The sequence below is a fragment of the Eretmochelys imbricata genome, chromosome 1, assembly GCF_965152235.1.
Source record: "Eretmochelys imbricata isolate rEreImb1 chromosome 1, rEreImb1.hap1, whole genome shotgun sequence".
Taxonomy (NCBI): Eukaryota; Metazoa; Chordata; order Testudines; family Cheloniidae; genus Eretmochelys; species Eretmochelys imbricata.
In genome coordinates, this window is record NC_135572.1 from 340,452,185 (window position 1) to 340,476,525 (window position 24,341).

General features: G+C 40.0%; 1 protein-coding gene across 1 annotated transcript in view; it reads right to left on the bottom strand.

Moving 5' to 3' along the window:
- PCLO (piccolo presynaptic cytomatrix protein) overlaps positions 1 to 24,341 on the bottom strand; it is a 535,987-nt gene that overhangs the window by 56,949 nt on the left and 454,697 nt on the right. Inside the window, exons 20-23 of the mRNA XM_077807877.1 lie at positions 18,544 to 18,615; positions 14,170 to 14,350; positions 12,604 to 12,798; positions 11,168 to 11,350 (exon numbers count right to left, since the gene is read on the bottom strand). Of these exons, the coding sequence (XP_077664003.1) occupies positions 11,168 to 11,350; positions 12,604 to 12,798; positions 14,170 to 14,350; positions 18,544 to 18,615 (631 nt within the window). The remainder of the gene's footprint in view (positions 1 to 11,167; positions 11,351 to 12,603; positions 12,799 to 14,169; positions 14,351 to 18,543; positions 18,616 to 24,341) is intronic.

Consider the following 24,341-nt stretch of genomic DNA (forward strand, 5'->3'; position numbering starts at 1 on the left):
GTCAAAAATCTAAAAGCAAATAATTTCAAATACAGCCCAGAACCCAAATAAGTTAATGATATTTATGTTTGACTTCGTGTGTGTTATTTCCGGTGCAGGCTTCTGCAAACTGTCTTGCAATGTGACCCAAAGTTAAATAAGACACCCTAAATATATTTTGAAAATGGATTAATAATTAACATTGGAAAATAGGAATAAAAGAAAACAGTGCACCATGAATCATTGGTCTGTCCTAACCCTGAGTTCATATTCCCACAATGATTCTTCCCTTGTAAATTCAGTAACTATTTAAAACGCTATTACCATCAGCTGCTTTCATTCACTCAGTCCATCTATTTGAATACTACTAGGTTCCTCTAAGACCCCACTGGTTTTCAGCTGTATTTCATGACCCTTTGCACTTAAATTATAATCACTCTTAAGAGACGATTAGCAGGTAACTTTCGAAATCAAGCCTGGCTCAGTGAGATACCCACCAAAGCCTCTGTTTTTCCAGAGAAGACAGATACAGCACTATAACATACTCTGCCAAAGAAGACCCCATCGGATAGGTGAAATTACACTAGGAACTCTGCCATTTGTGGTACTTCTGATAACTCATGTGAGTAGGGAGCTGGATTGTGTAGGGAGTAGAAGGCCTGCCAAAAGCATATATTTCCAGAGATTCGTGGGGCAGCTGAAGAAATCTCAGGCCAAGCCCCCCACTGTACACCATGGCCTCCTACTTCTGGCAATCTGGATTCCTCCTTGCTCACGCCTGAACCAGAGCCACCCTTAATCTAATTTCTGAGACTGTTTGCAGGATCAACACTAATCCCAGTGGTTGTTTCGGCATAGGTGTGCCATAGGATGATGTCACATAAACTGGCTCCCTCCTCACACCATCACATCTGAGCAGCCGTACCCCCACAAAACCCATAAAAACCCAAAATGGTGACTGTGCAGAGGGATGGTGTTGATGCTTCTTCATTACGGAGTTACTTGCCAGTTAGGGTCATTAGTCCACATCTCAGCTTGTCCATTGTTAAATCAGAGGGGAATGATATGGCCCAGTTTCCTTGTTTAGTCTGTAAAGACTAGTTCCTGGAGTCCCCAAGTCATTAAATTTGTCCTCCAGTGGACCTCCTCTTCCTCTATATCCTTATGGGTAGTAGTAGGAATACAGAATTCAGCACAGCATTCCAAAGAAGACCTCACCTAACTTTAGACCTAACCTCACCTAACCTTAGAATCATAGAAATATAGGGCTGGAAGAGACCTTAAGAGGTCATCTAGTCCATACCTTGTGCTGAGGCAGGACCAAGAACATATAGACCATTCTGATAGGTGTTTGTCTAATCTACTCTTCTTCCAGTGACGGGGATTCCACAACCTCCCTTGGAAGCCTATTCCAGTGCTTAACTATCCTTATAGTTAGAAAGTTTTTCCCAATGTCTAGCCTAAATCTCCCTTGCTGCAGATTAACCCCATTACTTTGCATCCTACCTTCAGTGGACATGAAGAACAATTGCTCACCATCCTCTTTAAAACAGTCTTAATGTACATGAATACTATCAGTTCCCTCCCTCCTCAGTCTTTTTTTCTCAAGTCTGAATAAGCCCAGGTTTTTTAACCTTTCTTCACAGGTCAGGTTTTCTTTTGTGATTTGTGTAGCTTTCTTCTAAACTCTCTCCAACTTGTCCACATCTTTCCTAAAGGCTGGCACCCAAAACTTGGCATAATACTCCAGCTGAGGCCTTACCAATGCCAAGTAGAGTGGGCCAATTAATTCCTCTGTCTTATATACAACATTCCTGTTAATACATCTTGGAATGATATTAGGCTTTTTTGCAACTGCATCACATGGTTAGCTCACATTCAATTTATGATCCATTATAAGCCTCCAGAATCTTTTCAGCATTATTACCACCTAGCCAGTTATTCCCCATTTTGTAGTTGTGCTTTGATTTTTCCTTTATGAAGTACTTAAATGCTGTCATAAGACTATTTGTACTCAATAGCTGAATTTATCTCCTGGATTTTACTTACATTTTGAAGGTGTTAGAGTTTTATTCTCTGGGAACACCAAACTTCTTTCCTGGTGCTCATTTGAAATAAAATGTCCTTTGAGGGTGTATTTTGCATTCAGTATTTTTAGTTTCTATTCTTTACTCTACCCTACTTTACATTTTTCCACACTGATTTCCTTTCCCATCAACTCTGTTACTGGAATTGAATATTAGATGTGGTGAGCCCAAGTTTAGGTTTATATCTGGATTTTGTGTCTGATCCACAAAGGGAATAAGTCTGCCACTGTTGCCAGCATGGTGACCTAGTGCTGTAGAGTAGATCTGTTTTTTCCCCACAAAAAGTTTTGACTTTTAATTGAAAAACCAAAAACCAGAAAGTTTGCAGCCATAATGTTTTCAGTTTTTGGCCAAAAACATTTAGTTATTCAACAAAATCTTGAATCTTTCCACAGAAAGCAGACACTTTTTTGTGAACATTTTCATTTAATCAAAAACCCATGGAAAAACAGTTTTGATGGAAAACTTTCAATCTGCTCTACTGGCTGTGCTCATGTGTTAACTCTAGAGATCTTGGGTTCAACTCCTGGTGATAACAATGTCAAGATTATATGATGGGGTTGCCTGCAATAGCAGGATAGTGGACTTATGACCCAAAATATCCCTTCCATTTCTGTGTCCTTTGACATTCTAAACTCCTGTGAGGCAACGTGTGAGAAAATGGTACTTAGACTGGAGCACTGGGTAGAAACAGTAGTCTAAGAAGTGCAACCAAGACACTGCCAACAGCCATAAGGGGCACTGGAAAAATTGTCCAACTGCATGGGGTGATCGAAGTAGGGGCTGAGGATTAGATGATGTAATATTAGTCTCCTCCTTGGTAGTGGTTTGGATTTCTGCTATTGGCCATTTGTTTTGGGGTCCATTCCGATTAGATGGTTGATAAACTTCTACTGTTAACTTATCATCTTGTTCTTTATCTAATTTTGAGCTGCAGTGGCTAATGGTGTCTCAGTATATATTTAATTGCCAGCAATAAGATGATTCGTTAACACTAGCATCATGGGTCTAATGGCACCAGTGACTGATATTCGTCATGAGATTAATGGCACCAGAACTGCTACCAGTTTGCTCTTTTTCATTTGAGTTTATATAAAGAAAATGTCCAGATTTTATTTTTAATAGAAAGGCTTCTATTGAATTGTGCATGAATGGGATTGGAATAACTATTGATTGCCTTCTAGGCTGAAATGTTATTCTTTCCTCTGCATCTGCTTCTGTCCATGCTGTACCCAAAAAAACCCTAAGACTAAGAAAGTGGAAAGTAATCGAGTATTTAGGCATGTGAACCTTCGCCTCCATCACAGGCTTTTTAAAAAATCTTTCTAGTCCTCCATGAAAAAGGATTAGACATATACAGGTGCCACCAATATGTCTTCTGCATTCAGTGCCATTAATGGATCCCAGTGAAGACTTTCCTGCCAACAGCAAGCTATTCATGCAGCTATCTCTATATACCTACCTTAGAAAACAATGGCAGGATAAAGAAAATTGAATATTCCTCACTTCTCCAAAATAAAAAAACCCAACTTAACACAATACTAGTTGTCTCCACATAGGATAGGGTGGGGTGGGGTGGGGTTAAACTTGTATTTATGGAGCCAGTTAGAGAATCAGACTCCATAACTGGAGAAACATGAGTTCCAGGCCTCAAACGTACTAAAGGATAATGTCATTTTAAAATCAATGAGAAGGGGAAAAAAGAAGCCAAATACTACTACTAAATCTCCCAGTGAAGGGGGCTTGAGACTACAGAAAAGAAATGTGCATGTGTTTTTTTTTTAAAGCTAAGTATAAGGGAGATAATTCACACAGCACCTACAGCCCTGTGCTGTCAAATCAATCAACAGTGAAATGGAAACTACTAAGCACCGCCAGACTTCCCAGCCATTCATCTAGACTGGATAAGCAGTTTGTTTCAAGAGGGGAACTTGAGATTAAATGTGGGGCCAACTGATTCAGAAAAAATAATAGCTATCTCAAAAAGAACCTTCTTCTGAGTTCTAAATTGCAGAAAGTATCTTTTCCTCCATCCCAACTGTTATTCCTTTTTACATGACTGACAGGACCAGAAGCTGAAGTGCCAAAGTGCCACCAGAAAGCCTGTACAAGTTGCAACCCAAATAGTAAGCACCAGAAACCTCATGAGAGAATCCATTCTTGCTAGATTTTTCAGCCCAGTTTGGCAGAATAAAGACAGAAGTATGGGCAGCTTCTATAATTATTTAGGATTTTCAGGGTGTGTGGGCGTGGGAGGACGGAACATCAAAGAAGTCACCACAATAGTATTTAACGTCAGAGATGGGAACTACACAAAAATGAGGAAGCTAATTAAACATAAATTAAAAGATATAGTCACAAAAGTGAAATGCCTGCAAGCTGCATGGAAACATTTTTAAAATACCACAGCAGAGGCTCCAATTAAATGTATACCCCAAATAAAAAAAAAAAAGTAAGAGGACCAAAAAAGTACCACCATGGCTAAACAAGAAGTAAAAGAAATAATTAGACGCAAAAAGGGATCCTTTAAAAATTGGAAGCTAAATCCTACTGAGGAAAATAGAAAGAAGCATAAACTTTGGCATCTCAAGTATAAAAGTATAATTAGGCAGGCCAAAAAAGAATTGAAAGAGTAACTAGCCAAAAACTCAAAAGCTAACAATATTTTTTTAAGTACATCAGAAGTATGAAGCCTGCCAAACAACCAGTGGGGCCACTGGACGATCAAGGTGCTAAAGGAGCACTTAAGGAAGGCCACTGTAGTGAAGCTACATGAATTCTTTGCATTGGTCTTCACTGTAGAAGATGTGAAGGAAGTTCCCACACCTGAGCCATTCTTTTTAGGTGACCAATCTGAGGAACTGTCCCAGATTGAGGTGTCAGTTAGAGGAGGTTTTTGTACAAATTGATAAATTAAACAGTAATAAGTCACCAGGACCAGATGGTATTCATCCAAGAGTTCTGAAGAAACTCAAACATGAAATTACAGAACTACTCTCTGGGGCATGTAAAACATAATTTAAATCAAATGTTAAATCATTTACTAGATGACTGGAGGATGTGATGCCAATTTTTAAAAAAGGCTACAGAGGCAATAATGGCAAGTACAGGCTGGTAAGCCTAACTTCAGTACCAGGTAAATTGGCTGAAACCATAGTAAAGAACAGAATTATCAGATAAAGAGATGAACATGATTTGTTGGAGAAGAGTCAACATGGAATTTGTAACGGGAAATCATGGCTCACCAATCTGCTAGAATACTTTGAGGGGGATCAACAAACATCTGGACAAGGGAGATCCAGTGGATAGAGTGTACTTGGACTTTTAGAAAGCCTTTGACAATGTCCCTCATGAAAGGCTCTTAAGCTGTCATGGGATAAGAGGGAAGGTCCTCTAATGGACTGGTAACTGGTTAAGAGACAGAAAACAAAGGTAGGAATAAATGGTCAGTTTTCACAATGGAGGGAGGTAAATAGTGGTGTGCAGGGGTCTGTACTGGGACCAGTGCTGTTCAACATATTCATAAATGAGCTGGATAAATAGTAAGGTGGGAAAATTTGTAAACAATACAACATTACTCAAGATAATTAAGTCCAGAGCGGACTATGACGAGTTACAAAGGGATCAAACAAAACTGGGTGACTGGACAGCAAAATGGCAGATGAAATTCAGTGTTGATAAATGCAACTAATGCACATTGGAATACATAATTCCAACTGTACATATAAAATGATGGGATCTAAATTAGATGTTACCAAGAAAGATTTTTGAGTCATTGTGGATAGTTTTCTGAAAACAACCACTCAAAGTGCAGTGGCAGTCAAAAGAGCTAACAGAACATTAGGAATCATTAGGAAAGGGATCGATAATAAGACAGAAAATATGATAGTGCCTCTATATAAATCTGTGGTACACCCACACTTTAAATACTGTTTACTGTTCTGGGTACCCCATCTAATATATATATAATTTTGATGCCCTTCTCTGCACCTTTTCAAATTCTTTATATTATATATTAGAATTTGAAAAGGTACAGAGAAGGGCATCAAAAATTATTAAGGATCTGGAATAGTTTCCATATGAGGAGAGATTAATAAAACTGGGACTATCCAGCTTGGAAAAGAGATGACTAAGGGGGATATAAAATAGGTCTATAAAATCATGAAATGGTGTAGAGAAAGTGAATAAGGAAGTGTTATTCACTCCTTCTAATAACACAAGACCAATGAAGTTAATAGGCAGCAGGTTTAAAACAAACAAAAGGAAGTACTTCTTCACACAACACACAGTCAACCTGTGGAACTCATTGCCAGGGGATGTTGTGAAGGCCAAAACTATACTGGGGTTCAAAAAGAACTAGATAAGTTCATAAAGAATAGATCTATCAGTGGCAATGAGCCAAGACGGTCAGGGATGCAACCCCATAATCTGGATGTCCCTAGCCCCTGACTGCCAGAAGCTGGGAGTGGATGATCATTGATAGATCACTTGATGATTGCCTGTTCTGTTCATTCCCTGTGAAACACCTGACATTAGCCCTGGCCTGAAGACAGGATACTGGGCTAGATGGACCATTGGTCTGGCCTAGTATGGTCATGCTTATGTTCTTCTATTGTTCTTACATGCCCAGGATGACTCTCTAAACCTTTGAGGTTTGCTCATGACTGAGATAAGATTAAAAACCATTGCTCCCTTAAAGTTGCTCAGTGAAACCAGTGTCTGTGTTATGATCCAGAGAGCACAGCGGTCCTAGTATTTCATTTCTCACTCAAGGGATAGGCCTGTTTACAGTGGCTCCTGGACTTGTTTAGAATGTCTGGAAAATTGCAATATATAACCCTCAGAAAGACTTCAGGCACATAAATAATTGATTCCATAGTCCTGCTTACCTCCCCTCTCCACCAAGTTTGGATTCAACCAATTGCCTTTGACAAGAGACAATCCAACTGAATGGTAAAGACACATTCCAAAGAATTTCGGTAATAAAACCTAGCCTTTTAAAAAGGAGTACAATGTGTCCAAATCAGGAGTGCATCACAAGATTTGGAGCTTTGGAGGACCTGGTGGTTCTATCAACTTGCTCCTTCAGCAAGCAACCAAAGAAAGAGCAGGTAGGAATTAAGTGGAGCCACATTTCTGCCTCCCATCCTAAATGTGCCAACCAGGTGATCAAGCTGGTGGAATGTGTTACTTCCTCCAATGTAACCAGAGAGCTTTAGGAGAAAGAATGCCAGCTGGTTGTCCTTCTGCAGCAATGCATCACCAAGTATCCTCAACCCAGAGCTGTGGCAAAATTACATCATCTCGGCCAATGCCAAAGACAGAACCAGGGCCTGCTGGAGCAAAAAGCATGAATTACTAGAAGCTCTTTATCTGTAACTCTCACATTCTTTGTGAACTGAGTATGGGGGGGTGGGGTACAACAAACACTGATCAGTGGGATATACCATAATTTAGCCCTAAGAGTTCCATTCTGCCATCCTTCCTCACTCTGGATAATACTTTACTCCATGAGTACTCCCACATATCTGCCCTTTTATATTGATTTTTACATTATGTGTTGATTTGACCATATGTTTTGTATGTATAATTTTGTGAAATTTTAGTGGGACTTCCCACAATGTGAGTAATGGTGGCAGGATAGCGTCCTACTAAAAGTGCTGCAATGTTGTTTCTTTACTCAACAGAGCAATCTTAACAATCTAGTTCTAGCACAGATGCTCCCTGGGGCTCAGGCCACTGTCTAACAGACTTTTGAAATAGGAGTTTTTGGACAAAGACTCTGAGCAATTTCCTGAAATTACATGTCATTTTAAAATGGTGGAAGAAAAAAGAGCAAGACTAGCAACAGCAAAAGGTGCCAGTACTCAGGCTGGAACCAAAGACAGCCTAAGATTATTGCTGTCTGCACAGAACAGGGACAAACTGTTCTTGTTTTGACAATGACAGAAGGAGTCTGGAAAACTAGTTGTTTGTCTCAATAAGAAAGCTTATTTAATTTACCCTGATATTAGGAGCCCAGAGAAGCTTGGCATAAAGCAGCTTTATTGGGCAGTAAATTATTTAAAGTGTGAAGGAGTTATCCCAAACTATGGCAAGAAATGAAAACCTGTTATTGCCTGTTAGAAACATTCAATGCTTCTGTATATGAAGGACCCTTAAGCTGGTATTTAAATCGCTACACAATCCTATCCAGTCCAAGCAATATGAAGTACCCAGAAAATCAGTTGCATTTCCATTCCAAATTAGCCAAAGCCAGTAAAATAAAAGCTACTGAGAGGAACTGCAGAATATTGCATTTCTTCTGGTAAATGGCTCAAAATTACACTGTGCTGACTAACTTATATCTAACCAAGTTTACAATGCAGTAGCATATATATCTGCTTAGTACACAACACTTCTACCTTGTTTTATATCCCTAAACTACTTACGTTTTTTTTTTCCACAGCAGTTTCTTATTTGTGTCAGGTAAAAGAAATTGAGCATAAGCAAGAAGGCAAACTCAATTAAAACCAGTCTTATCTCACTTCATGTCCATATTGCCCTTTTGACACTAAACTCCACTAGTATGCCATTCTCTCATAAGAACAAGTACACTAATGTACCATTCTCCCATGGGATACACAGTGGTGTCTGCTTGGAAGCACATAGACAATACGCAGCTGGCTATTATGAAGTTTATAGCTTGAATCCTCTACTCAGCTTCTGCAACTTTTACTTTCAATGCGGGCACCTCTGAAAGATATAAAAGGGTCTTCCTGAGCCTACAAAACGTCCTCCTCTGCGTCTTTAACACCGATCAGTCAGCTAACTGTGCAACATTTTTATGCACTGACAGAATCAAGATGAAGCCTGTTGCATTTCAGGGCAAAGCCCATCACCTTCTCTGCAGTTGCGCAAAACCATTGGCAGCAGAATTGTTGTGTAAAGAAGTGAGCTACATGGAGAGAGACCACTGTGTTCTGCTTGAGCTCCCTGTACAACAGCATGTGCACTGAGAAGTGACCAACTATCTTGTATCACCTGTGAAGTTAGGTAACCACTGTGAGTTTATTTTCTGGGTTCTGTACTTCTAACTTCATAGGAGTCTGCTGTCTGTATGAGCTGCTGCCATTTTTGTGTGGCAGAACTGATACAGCATCTCACATGTAAAGCTCATACTGTGTTCTTCCATCGTGTCATGCAGACTTTGCTGTTGTTCTTCCTTACTTTGTTGTTTCCGTTAATCTAAAGTAAAAGTCACTGAGACTGAAAGTGCATGGGTTGCTCTTTGGACCAAGAAAAACATATTCTATACTTTGAAAAGGCTATTTATATCAAGTCAACAGAGTAATTTATTTTGTGCATATCTCTATAACTTCATTTTATTTTTGCTATATAAGTCATTCACATTCCAGAGCTTGGTAAAAGGTCAATCAAAACAGCTTGAAAATCAAATATTCAAAATTATCTGCCATGAATGAGTTGCAGAAGAGTGACTGGCAAATAATTCTGATCAAACAAATTTGAGGACAGGGAATGATCTGGAGAACACGACAATGATGCAAAAATTTGTTGAATAAATTATACAGTTAATGCTAATTCTGAATAAAAAACAGTTAGAACTCATGAGTTCCTGCATCCTAGCTCAGTTCACACATCTCTTAGGAAGTGCTAGACCTATCAAGAGAGAATATATTCTGATGAGATTTCCCAATCAAGGAAGGTTGGCTAAATATTGAAGCTGTTCAGAAAATCTTCAATGGGACCATTTTCCATGAGAAATTGTAGTTCCATCAAAAACCAAAAGACTTAATAAAATTATGTTGATTTTGCCAAAATTGTGTTTTAGACGGGAAGAAGTTGAGCTGATGCTTAAAGCATCTTGTCTCAACATTTTAGAAACAAAAGGTTTTGATTTTTCATATTAAAATGCCTTTTCATTTCATTTTCTTTCAGTAGAATATATAATATAATATAAAAATTTAAAAAGTCCAAACAACCCCAAACAAAATGTTTTTGGGACTTTTCCTTTGCAGAGAATTTTGAAATGTTCAGGTTTTATTCCAAATTGGAATGAAAATAAATTTCTAAATCCCAAAAGCCTCCACAAAATGGAATCTCCATTCTCTGGATAGTGCTACTAAATATGTTCTTATGCCCCATATAAACATTCCATTTGGTTGAAGAACATTCATATGTTTTGGGTTTTTCTTGCTATTAGTATTAATAATAATAATTGTTCAATAGTCTCTTTCCATTCTAGGGAGCCATGGAAAATTTGAGATAAAAACAGAAGGGTAATAAATGGGGGACTAGAAACAAAATAAGAGTTTTTGGTTTTGTTATCTTCTGCACTGGGGTAAAATAATAAAGCTGTCCTACCCATCTACTTTCGCTCAGACACCACATAGTTTAAGACTCAAGCAGTATAATCTGGACCAATTCCACAGCAGATGTAAACCAGAGAAGTGCTCCAAAAGACAATGGATTTAGCTGATTTGCATCAGATGAAGTTCTGGTTAGGAAGCAGTGGTAGATAGGTGGATGATGGCACACCTAACATGTAGGTTTGGTAGCACAATTGCCCACAACAGAGAGGAACATATTTCTACTTTAGATATTGCTAGCATACTATTCCTTTATTCCTTTCCACTGGTATTTGCAAAACTCTGCATTTGAAGTAATGCATTGGCACTTACAACAACATGGGGTCGGGGGAGGAGAATGGCTCTGTGTCCTAGCTGGAATTCCAGCAGTAGAAGTGTGCAATTAGTATTTTATAATAACACAAGAATTGTTAAAGCATGCTTAAGCAGACCTGGTTAAAGGCATGCATTGTATTAGGCAGTGTGAACACAGTTAATCCATTTTTCGACAGAAGAGCAGGTCCCCCAGCAGCATGGAAGTGCACAAATCACGGTTCTATCATGTTACTTAGCACATTGTTTTGTTAGGAACTTACACAATTATGGTAAGATCAAGTAAAGATCTTGATTTGCTTTGACATTTACAGCAGTTTACAGAGGGTAAATAAATAATTAAACTCTGCAATGAATCAGTAGACATGGCAAGAAGGATTTTGGCTTCGGTTGGTTTCTTGGCCATGTCTTTCTGCTCACCTCCTTCGGGCTTGACTGGTCCATCAGACATCACTTTTCTGAGGGCTAGTTGGCTTTGGTCTTTGTTGTCATTGGCTGGTGGAGGCAGATTGTCAGACTGAGTTCTTTGAATTGGGAGGACTCCTGCTATGCTGTGTCTGTGCTGCTTCCTGGCATGATTAGACTGACCGCTTTTATGTGCTGCTGTGGCAGTGTGGGTGAAATGGAAACCCAGAGTATGTATCCTCAGATGGAACCAGCTTAAATGTTATTCATGCAGACAGAAGTGTTTTGTTCTGTACTTAAATAAGTAGGGTTTTCAAACACCAAAGAGACACCACATGCACAGCATTAAAGGGTGTTAAAACTGGCTGTTTCTTTATTAATGATGGTGGGACAAGGAAAATAGTTTTTCCCCCCTTTGTGTTTTATACCACAATGAGTTTATGGTACACGAACAAACCCTGAAGACAAACACCGGGAGTCCACAGTTGGAAGGTTTTAATTTGCAGAAACTAAATCCTCAACCAGTAATAACGTGCAGGTCTGAACTGTACTCTGTAGTCCTAGAATTCTGAATGGAAGGTTTGTCATTTGTGAATCTATTTCCAGCTACCAGATAAATCCTGTTCTAGCCCTAAATCAATCTGTGCATAAAGCAGCTAATGAAATTGAATCCACTACTACAGCAATTGGCTTAGAAAAGCCCAAGGAGAGTGGAATGATAAGATTATTAATTCTATTCAGTACCTAAGTTCCTTGTTAATAGTCTGGTGTATTTATTGTCGTCCCACTGTTCACGAATACGAATTTATCTGAAACGTTGTACGGAGCAGGTTGCCTTTAATAAGCCTTTCAAAAGAATGGAATGTTAGAGACTTATAAGCAGCCATGCTTCAAATATAGGAAATTGAGTCACGTTGTTAAGTAACAACTGTTTTTTCAACCTGAAATCCTCCCCACCATTGTCCTCCAGTGTAGATGCACTGATTGTTTTCTGATGTTAATATCATGCTGTTAATGTGCTCTCAATGCATACTGGATGTGATTCTTTGAAAGCTGGCAGCCACCTATCTGAGGGTTTGATTATTTCTGTGGTTGAGATATTTAGCAACACCAAAACAACAACACACAGTGGAAGATTCCATGAGTCATGCACAGCTCTGGAATGTCATGGGCCACGAATGGAGGGAGTGATGGTGAAACAGCCAGTTTTACTGCAGTCTATATAAATTAAAAAAAAAAAGACTTCTAAACAGGAGGAGTATATTGTACTTATATGTGTTCACACACACACACACACACACACACACACACAAAGAAATACATTGAACAGAGTGAGCAGAGTGTTCCAAGAACGGAAACAAACAAAAAGCAAACCGGGAAGGACAGCAGGGGAAAAAGGCAACAGATGAACATTAAGCTGCCATGCTGAGGAATTTATTTGCGTCTTTTACTTGGTTGAAGGCGAAGCTGTTGGACAGCTGCTTCAGCAGCAGCGATGGCTGCCCCAGCGTCTTCAAGGTGGGTTTGAGTGACGCTGGTTTTGCTTTGGCTGCGAGATGGTCCATGAGAGCGCAGATGTCCTTCTGAAGAAGATTTAGAGCTCCCTGGACTGCTGTGAGATTTCTCAATGGTGGGCATCTGCATGTCTGATGGGGAAAAGGATAAATGGGAGTGTTACTTCTATTAAATAAATAATCTCTCTCTCACAAAATTGTGTTTCCAGGCACAGTTCTGAAGTGCATCACTCCAGCAGTAGCCCTAGCATGCACTGAGGCACAATTCCCTCCCTGCTTTCCTGTTGCTCTGTGGTCCAAGGTATAGTTTGCTGCTGACCTATACAAGCAGCAAATTTGGACACCTCCCATGCTGACCCAGCTTTGCTCGCTGGTGAGCTGGTGGGTGGAGCCAAAGCTTATCACATTTCCAGTTCTTCCTTACCCACCTGTGCTACAAGAAGGAAGCAGGCAAGCAGCACCATTTACCCCTGAGTGTCCAGACTCAAGTCCAAGGTAGGCCGAGCAAGTTTAGGATCTCCCTGTAGTGGTGTGCAGTTCAAGTCACAATCTAGCCCTTATATAATTATATCCACAGCCATCTCTGATTTAGACAAGAGAGGATATTGTCGTTGCAAGTACACGGTGCTTTACAGAATTGTCATCAAAGCAAACTTACACCAAAGAGAAATAAGACAGACCGTGTGTTGTTACCAGAACACTATCCTCTTAGTTCGCTGCTGTCATCTGGCCTCCATTTGTACTGGTTTATCAGATGGACATTGCTCTGGTACTACATGTGTTGCAGATACACAATGTTTGCCAGCTGAGATATTGGGAAGCTGCTATATTTAGTTTGAAAAAAATATTCTGAAGAATTATACACATTGACGGTCGGTTTTGGAGACATTGAGCCTGATTCTTCACTCACTCACAGTAGTGTAACTCCACTGAATTCCACTACCTCTACTGATTTCAATGGAGTTACTCCCGATTTACACCAGTGTAAGCCAGATTCTACTCAGGCCCATAATGAAGGTGAAATGAACTTACACTCATTATGATTCTTTACAAACATGTCAGTTTGACAATGTCAGACGACAACAGTTTAAATATTAGCACACATGCTCAAAACACAGTGCCATAAAATACTAAATGAAATGAAAAATAAAGCCTAATCCAAAGCGGTATATGTTTTGAATTTTGGCCAAAGACATAGGCAAATGAAAAGTACCATAAGATCTCTAATACCTATGCAGAACACATAGGATCTCACTTTATAATATACTGTTTGAAAGACGCAATTTCTTAATAAAGTGGTACTGAAAAGGCCAAATTCAGCTTTGGTGTAAGCAGTTTAACTCTACCGAAATCACTGTGAGGCTGAATTTAGCTTTTAATAAAAGTATGTAGAAAATATATGCGAGTCACTCTGTTTTTCCATGGGACCCTGAAAATCACAAAAGGTTCTGTTACATCATAGATTTCTGATGACTTGTTAGGGAAATTTTTCATAGCTTTTACCCTTGGATGGGTCAGGGAAGATTCCATGACTTCTGCTCTTGATGACAGATGGCTTTGGTGATTGCTGGCTGCTCTGCCCAGAATGAGATTTTCCATGGTCAATACTTTCAGTCTGCTCCTTCAGAGAATACCACCTTGGGGTGTTGTCAAGCTGAGAGGTGCTGGATAGCTCAATCAATATCTGCACAATGACATATGATATATCTGATTAAGATATAACATGAGACACAAAGTGGACTGAATCTAATCTCAATGATGCTGGTGTAAGTCAAAAGTATCTCACAAAAATTAATAGAATCATACCAATGTAAAACCTATAAGGGGAAGATGAGATGTTAATGAATATTTGTTACTAAAGAGATCTTATATAATGTAAGAATGATGGTGAAAGGTTCTTTAAGTATTTATATGTGCTTAGTGATTATATTCAAATGTTAATATCTATTATTTTTTACCCCACAAAGGAAAGAGATAGCTATAACTTTAAATATTAAGGGAACAATTATTTTCTATTGCTTAAAAATACTGTACTCAATGATGCCTTTTAGGAATCAGAGCTGCATTGGGGAGGGGAAGACAATGCCTTGAGAGCATTGCCATGAGAGGAACAACTGTGCAGACCTTTAAATGATGTAGCCTGTGCTCCTCTGACTTTACTTTGCTGAGACCCACTGCTCTGGGCAACTAGTGCTGCTGGCAGGAGTCTTGGAAGCCTTTCAAAAGATCTGTCCAGAAAGGGGAGGTTCTCTTTAGGACTCAGTCAGTGCAAAGGAGGTAGAATAGGCAGTTGATTACAAACATCTTCTGACCTTAGGAAGCAGAGCTCTTTGGGGAGAGATTGAGTTCATAAAGGGGAGCAGGGAGCACAGAATAAGTTGAAGACAACTTCCAGCGACCAAAGCAAGAGTTGCCGAGGGGATGAACAATCCTCTAGACCCACTCTTTAAGGCATTAAAGAACAGCTGAGTGCTCCACCATAAACAAACAAACAAACACCTTATATATTTGGAACAGAAAAGAGGCTGTGGGGGTAAAACTTTGGGCCATATTGTAGTCTAGAAGCAGCAGCCTCAGCCATCTTAAAGGAGCAGCTACTTAAGGATTCAGAGATTCTAAGGCCAGAAGGGACCACTGTGATCATTTAGTCTGACTTTCTGTGCAGCACAGGCCATAGAACTCCCTCCAGATAATTTCTAGAGCATTACATTTGAAAAACATTCAAGCTTGATTTAAAAATTGTCAGTGATGGAGAATATTTGTTCCCCATGTAGGTACTTATAGAATTTCATGTTTTTTTTCATGTCACTGATAAAAATATTAAATAGAATAGGGCAAAGAACAGATCCCTGCAGGATCCCACTGGAAACACGCCAGCTCAATTATGATCCCCCATTTACAGTTACATTTTGAGACCTATCAGTCAGCCAGTTTTTCATTTATTTATTATGTGCCATGTTAATTTTCTATCATTCTAGTTTCTTAATCAAAATGTTGTGTGGTATCAAGTCAAAGGCTTTATAGAAGCCTAAGTATATTACCTGAACACTACTACCTTTATCAACCAAACTAGTAATATTACCAAAAAAAAGAGATACCAAGTTAGTTTGACAGATCTAGTTTCCATAAAACCCATGGTGATTGGCATTAATCACATTACCCTCTTTTAATTCACTATTGAGTCTCTTATAAGCTGCTCCACTATCTTTCCCAGGATCAATGTCAGGCTGACAGGCCTATAATGATCTGCGGTCATCCTATTTACCCTTTTTAAAAATTGGCACATTCGCTCTCTTCCACTTTTCTAGAACTTCTCCAGTGCTCCGGAGAAGGCCTCTAATTATTGCGGAGTCTAAGGGTACGTCTACACTACCCACCAGATTGGTGAGCAGCCATCGATCCAGTGGTGGTTGATCTATCATGTCTAGTCTAGGCATGATAAATCGATCCCCACGTGCTCTCCCATCGACTCTTGTACTCCACCGCCGTGAGAGGCACAGGCAGAGTCGACGAGGGAGTGGCAGCAGTTGACTCACCGCAGCGAAGACACCATGGTGAGTAGATCTAAGAATGTCGACTTCAGCTACATTATTCACGTAGCTGAAGTTGCGTAACTTAGATCAATCCCTCCCAGCGTAGACCAGGGCTAAAGGAGAACAGTTCCCAGCCTAAATAGCAGACAGGTATACATCAGGCCCACTGTCTGAAGCTACCAAAGGTTAACTAAGGACTGGAGGAACTCTATCCAAGGGATACTGAATGTGGTGCATGTAGAATACAGCTTGGAGAGCTGTCATTGATCGCTGTCCCATAAGCAGGCTACCACAGACTCACCAAAGAGGCTGGTCAGGGTGAGGCAAAGGCAAAGAGACCACTCATAGATGGAGCAGTAAGTAGAGATGAATAGTTTAGGGTGTTTAAAAAGGAATTTAGCAAAGAGTAGTGTCATGGAAATTAGGCCTACTAATGGCAGAAAATATTTCCTGATGCTGAGTTCTTGGCAAGTTGTCCTTTGGAAATGGTAGGAGCACCAAAGCACAAGAATGTTAGAATTAGACTGATCTACATACAGACCAATATTCTGTGTGGAACAGCTCTTGGTATCTGACCCCAGGATGAGGTCACTGTGTGACTGTCCTGTAGACCAAATGCTTGGATACTTAGCAGCAAGCCAGTTGGACAACAGGCAGAAGCTGTAGATAATTAAAACAGAAGCCCCTACAGGTTGTAACCCTTGCAGGCTCCCAATAAACTCATACATGTAATAGAATCTTCTCTAGTGCTGGCAGAAAGAAAGGGTGCAAATACTTTAGGAACCAAGCCTTTGTCATCTGATTAGAGAAAAAAATACAGACTGATTCAGCAGTCCAATGAATTTATGAAAGACTTCTCAGCTCTACCTGGGAAGTCTCCTCAAGTCTGTCTCTCTCCAGGGGGGCAGAAAAGACATTTGTCTTTAGCTCTCATATGCTGGGCAAGACCCAAGCTCTGGCTTGGTCTCTTTGGGGGGCTTTTAGTTGCTTCATCAGTGGTGCCCTTAGAGACAACAGTCATTGACAAGTTATATTTTTGGATGCACCCCACATCCACCGTCACTTGTTAGGTTTCCTTCTGATTTAATTCTTGACAGCCCCTAAATAATGGGCCTGAAATATACTTGTTTGCGCTCTCTCTCACTCTCTCACTTTCCCAACGAGGAACTGCATTCACATTTAAATAAAAATGAAGTTATAAATTAGATTAAATACTTGCAGATGGTGCTCATATTTCAAGTCAAAAGTTTTAATCATGCCAGAGAAGCAGTCATTAAAACACCAATTTAATCTACAGGTCATAAATAATAATGATGTAGATACTCGCTAAAGTCATGCATTTTGGGGTATGATAAGTATGCTGAAGACAGCAACAATGTGATGTGGTAGGTAGGATGTAAGTAATCATGTAATTGCTTTTTAAACTCATCCTTACATTTGTTCTAGAGATTATATAAGTGCTGACATAACTTGCCTGGTATTATGGTCACAATAAAGCATATCTGGTGCTAAACTGAATAACATTTCATTGCATATGCTGTATAATACACCTTAAATGGAGGGTAAGCAATTTTTTTCACATTAGTATCACTTGATCCAAATGGTAATTTTAGTAATTGATTTTTCTGGGTAATTGTTTCTAATTGTTATCCTCTGTGGTAATAACAATTTTAATTACTGATTTGACATGGTTATTGCTGGTAATTCATATTACATATGCTTTAAAACAAAAAGGGAAAGCAGGTTGTATCCAAGCTTTTCATCATTGCTGACCTGGAGCAGTGTTATTGAGACATTAGGAATAAACTATGCAAGACTGTGCTTTCAGTTACAGCTGCGTCATGCTACTGACTTCTTTGCAATTGCGTGTGCTTAAGTGCCTTGCAAAACCCTGGCCTGCAGGCAGAATTTGGTCCTTTTCTCATTGGCATGGCCGCTCTTCTCCCCACACTATAGAAAACTCATCAGTCCTGAGACAAAGACAGACTCTATTTGTCAGAGCTGAAATCCCTCGTCAAGTTACTTTTGAAACACTGAGCTAAATTAGTGCAACTATTCAGCAGAATCACTTAATCCTAAATGCACAAAATTAGCCCTACTACGATATAACAAGAGACAGAAAAGTTTGGTGCCCTTTGTGGGTGAATGAAGGAAATCTCACACATTTCTTATGAAGTCGGGCAGTAGTATAGTTATGGCCTAGCAGCTAAGCCTAAAGAAAAATGTTTCCGTGAGTCCCACAACCACCAAACAAACAATCTCTTATTATCAATGTGCATTTAATCAAGTGTCTCCCAAGAGGTGGGGAGGGAGTTTGCAGGAAGAGAGGAAATTAGATACTCACTTCACCCAGAAAGTCATTGGAGGAGAATCTATCATAATCCCAGACAGTCACTTCCAGTGTTTTCTTCTTCAGCTACAGTTTAAATCAAAAGATGATTAATCCCAATTGCCATCATAAACCTCATGTCGCATCCATACAATAGCTTCTATTTTTATTAATTGCCTGCATTCTTTTTCAATGTGATAGCCAGACAATTTTTTATCCCCACATCAACCTTGATCTCAGAAAATTAATTTTGGGCAAAGCTGGAGTTTGTTGTCAAGACGGATGGGCTTGTACAAGGCACTGCTGAGACTCTGAGAAGTTGCTTTTGAAAGCCCGACAGTGTGTCCAGCACAAGGCCCATACTGTGACTTTTTAAATGTTGATAGTGACTACACATCTGTACAAACAATGGGTGTTACCATACACACTGTAACAAAAGTGATCAGGTAAGGTGAGCTATTACCAGCAGGAGAATGGGGATGGGGAAAAAACTTTTTGTAGTGATAACCAAGGTGGGCCATTTCCAGCAGTTGACAAGAACGCCTGAGGAACAGCGGGGGGTGGGAGGGGGAGGGGAAATAGTTTTACTTTGTGTAATGACCCATCCACTCCCAGTCTTTATTCAAGCCTAAGTTAATTGTATCCAGTTTGCAAATTAATTCCAATTCAGCAGTCTCTCCTTGGAGTCTGTTTTTGAAGTTTTTTTGTTGAAGAATTGCCACTTTTAGGTCTGTAATCGAGTGACCAAAGAGATTGAAGTGTTCTCCGACTGGTTTTTGAATGTTACAATTCTTGACGTCTGATTTGTGTCCATTTATTCTTTTGCATAGACACTGTCCAGTTTGGCCAATGTACATGGCAGAGGGCATTGCTGGCACATAATGGCATATATCACATAGGTAGATGTGCAGGTGAATGAGCCTCTGATAGTGTGGCTGATGTGATTAGGCCCTATGATGGTGTCCCCTGAATAGATATGTGGACACAGCTGGCAACGGGCTTTGTTGCAAGGCTAGGTTCCTGGGTTAGTGGTTCTGTTGTGTGGTGTGTGGTTGCTGGTGAGTATTTGCTTCAGGTTGAGGGGCTGTCTGTAAGCAAGGATTGGCCTGTCTCCCAAGATCTGTGAGAGTGATGGGTCGTCCTTCAGGATAGGTTGTAGATCCTTGATGATGCGTTGGAGAGGTTTTAGTTGGGGGCTGAAGGTGATGGCTAGTGGCGTTCTGTTATTTTCTTTGTTGGGCCTGTCCTGTAGTAAGTAACTTCTGGGTACTCTTCTGGCTCTGTCAATCTGTTTCTTCACTTCAGCAGGTGGGTATTGTAGTTGTAAGAATGCTTGATAGAGATCTTGTAGGTGTTTGTCCCTGTCTGAGGGGTTGGAGCAAATGCGGTGGTATCGTAGAGCTTGGCTGTAGACATGGATCATGTGGTGTGGTCTGGATGAAAGCTGGAGGCATGTAGTTAAGTATAGCGGTCAGTAGGTTTCTGGTATAGGGTGGTGTTTATGTGACCATCACTTATTAGCACCGTAGTGTCCAGGAAGTGGATCTCTTGTGTGGACTGGTCCAGGCTGAGGTTGATGGTGGGATGGAAATTGTGGAAATCATGGTGGAATTCCTCAAGGGCTTCTTTTCCATGGGTCCAGATGATGAAGATGTCATCAATGTAGTGCAATGTATACCTTCAAATCAGCGGCACAGCTATGGGTACCCGCATGGCCACACAGTATGCCAACATTTTTATGGCTGACTTAGAACAAAGCTTCCTCAGCTCTCATCCCCTAAAGCCCCTACTCTACTTCCTCTATTCAGGGGACACCATCAGAGGGCCTAAGCACATCAACCCCCCTCCGCTGTTCGCCAGATGTTCTTGTCAACTGCTGGAAATGGCCCACCTTGATTATCACTACAAAAGGTCCTCTCTGCTCCTTCTGGTAATAGCTCACCTTAAGTGATCACTCTCGCTACAGTGTGTATGGTAACACCCGTTGTTTCATGTTCTCTGTGTATATAAATCTCCCCACTGTATTTTCCATTGAATGCATCCAATGAAGTGAGCTGCAGCTCACAAAAGCTTATGCTCAAATAAATTTGTTAGTCTCTAAGGTGCCACAACTACTCCTTTTCTTTTTGCGGACACAGACTAACAGGGCTGCTACTCTGAAACCAGTTTAATACAGATATTCTTAATGATGTAGAAGACCTTCACAATAAAAAGTGGATTTATAGTAATTGTTGTTACAAAATATCTTCTGGTCTCACTTAGTCTTAGTAAAACGAACAGTTATGCAGTGCCAGTTTCTTTGAAAATTATGTTAAAATAAGTATATCCTACCCCCCCCCCCAGGAGATTTTTAAATATTTTTTGGGGGAATACATAATGCACTTGCTAATAGGGCAACAATAAAAATATGGTTTGAAAGCAAAGATTTAAAAAGTGCTCTTAACTAAGTGAAATTCTGTTCTCTCTCTTTTTTTTATATCCTATCCACTCGGGCAACATAGAACACGTTTTTATTGGAAATATCCTGTGAAAAATTAAACAGAAGTTTGAACAAGAGACTATATAAAGTGGCAGGATAGCAGGGAAAGCTTAGCATATCATTTGTGAATGCCCTTTACAAATTATAGGCAAAGATATTTAAACATTTAGAGAGATGTTCTAAAGAGTGCCTCTTCTCTACAAGTTATGAATGTGCTGGACTGGCACAGAAGGAATCATAGAATCATAGAATATCAGGGTTGGAAGGGACCTCAGGAGGTCATCTAGTCCAACCCCCTGCTCAAAGCAGGACCAATCCCCAATTAAATCATCCCAGCCAGGGCTTTGTCAAGCCTGACCTTAAAAACTTCTAAGGAAGGAGATTCTACCACCTCCCTAGGTAACGCAGTCCAGTGTTTCACCACCCTCCTAGTGAAAAAATTTTTCCTAATATCCAACCTAAACCTCCCCCACTGCAACTTGAGACCATTACTCCTTGTCCTGTCCTCTTCTACCACTGAGAATAGTCTAGAACCATCCTCTCTGGAACCACCTCTCAGGTAGTTGAAAGCAGCTATCAAATCCCCCCTCATTCTTCTCTTCTGCAGACTAAACAATCCCAGTTCCCTCAGCCTCTCCTCATAAGTCATGTGTTCCAGACCCCTAATCATTTTTGTTGCCCTTCACTGGACTCTCTCCAATTTATCCACATCCTTCTTGTAGTGTAGGGCCCAAAACTGGACACAGTACTCCAGATGAGGCCTCACCAATGTCAAATAGAGGATAGATGGATCTAGGAGGGGAAAAAGTATGGATCTGATTGAATTTTTGTGTGGGAACTGATACATATTTTATTGTGTGGGAAGAGTATTTGACACAGACAGCACTGCCAAGTGAGGCAGAATGTTTTTGAGGGAGCCCTTTATTAAAATGTTGCCAGCACATTAGTCTCTCTCTTCTTCACTCTCTTATCATTTCTCTTAAGTCTAAATCTGAAAAAAAAGTTTCATTGTGTATTTAACCTGCATAATTTATGTTTGCACCACTGAACAAGAATCACACCCCTCTTCAGATGGAGCTATCTTATCCAGCAGACCAGGATTTCAAGCAACTGGCCCTATGCTGGAACTGCATTTTTGTATTAGCAAGATAATAAAACAGAGCTGGAAATTTATAGTACTCCACATTTTTTGTAGTGTCTGTTTTAATCCTCTTAACTTAATAAAGCTTTTATAAAATACCAGGATAATGGACAATCATCAGAGGAACTCTGCTAAGCAGGGTGCATGAGATAAGTTTCAAACATGAGTTGAGGGGAAGTATTTGTCTGAAGACATATGTACCACAATTAAGGAATCAAGAGCATTTTGTGATTAGAGATTTTACAAGTAGCCCTTGTGTGTGACTCTATCTGAGCAAAGTGAGGTGCTGTTTTACATAATCCAATTTTAGCTGCTGAAGCCAGTGATTTAAGGTCCCCTCAGGAAGTTAACGGGTGATGTGATTGCAAGTAATTTTTCTAAACCTGGGCAGGTGTGTCTGTGTAGGTGGGGAGTGCACTCATCAGGAAAAGAACAAGTGTTCCCAGGCGAAGGACAGCTAGATGGCCATGATCACGCTTTGATCAGGAAGCAACTTTGGCTAGGCGCCAGTCATGGTGAGACAAAGGCATTGCTGAGCCTGAATCAGTTAGTGGGTGTTTCTTGTGTGGGAAGTTGCTAGATAAAAGTGAGCATTGTGACACATCATGTGGCAATTTGGATGAAATTCTGGGCCCAATCAAGCTACTAATGGCAGTTTTACCATTGACTTCAGTGGGACCAGGATTTCATCCTTACGGTCCTTAGAGATGATAGTCTCTGCATAAACCAGGTGTTTTCTAGTTCTAGTTCTGTCAGTCCATCCATTCAGTACCCATCATCATGATTTCTTTTAGTGCCTATTAAGGCAAGTCACCTAACATTGACTGCTCAGAGAGGAGTGATGCTAGGTAGAAAAGAAAGGAACGGTTTGTTGTGTCTGAATCATAAACCAATTTTTTTATGAGGGTACTTTAAACTAAGCAGTCATTTGACTACAAGTTTCATTTTGTCTCATGTCTGTTACTTTTGCAATATAGAATGTAAAACCACATAACATGTTAAGGTTACTGCACTGTATCAAATATAATACATTTATAATACATTGAAAAGGGGAATAGAGAGGACACAGGAAAAAATTATGACAAAAATAGATACAGGATCTTTACTGTATATAGGCCACCGCTTAGTGCAGTTTAACTTTAGAGGAATGTTTTTTTTATTTCTGATGTATAGCAGAGCACAAGCTTCTTTTGAGCTAGACAAAACACTTTCAATTGACTCGCTCAAAATAAATCTGGGTATAAATTATAGGGCAAAAAAGTTTTACCACCACAAACTTAGTTTAGTGAGAATTCCAAGCTATCCTCTCCAGACCCCCTAAAAGCATGTCAAGTTTACAAAATCTAAAACCCTGCAAGGTTTGCCCATTCCTAGTATTCATAAAATTGAGTGCTGTGTACAGGACTTTGTGACACTAACGTAAATTTACTGAAATGTATTGAGTAATATGTGTATGTATAACACAGCCTACATGGTGGAATGTTCGACTTGCTCAGATTATGATTATGTTGCCTTTTGTTGGTAGGCTACAGAGGGTATCTGGATGAAATTCACTGTAATACTATTACAACTAATAACAATTCTCCTTTAGCTCAAGTGTTAGGAACATGTATTACTGGAGCGGAAGATACTGAAATGTAGCCCTGCTGATGACAGGTGACAGTTGCCTAGTGATTGGCACTAGACTCCACATAAAGTATCTATGTCACCAGAGATAGAGTGATAAATGTTGCCATGTTCTTGGATCTGAACTCCTGTGAACCTCAGATTCCAGAGAACAGCCTGGGGGGACATGCGGAGTAACAGCTAATGTCTGCCATTTCCCCATATACTGCCTAGAATGTCAGACCCTTCTCCCCTGCTTATGTGATTAATGTCTCCTCTAGTAACTGGCTCAGACACAACTAACAGCTAACTACTATATTAATAGTTCACATGGCAGAGGTCTCCATTTGAAGGTCTGGAGATCACTGCCTGCGTGATATTGCTGATGACTATGATATTTGTGTACGTGTAGCTATGGTACATACCATTGGGAATATTTTCTATATTCTCCCCTGGGAAAATTCACACAACTCACTGAATGGAGCAAGCAGAATATTTTTATGCAGGCCCTGACTCCTACGCCAGATGTAGAGCCTTCTCTTATTCCTTTTCTTCAAAGCCGCTTTGGAAGAGCATAGTACTAATTTA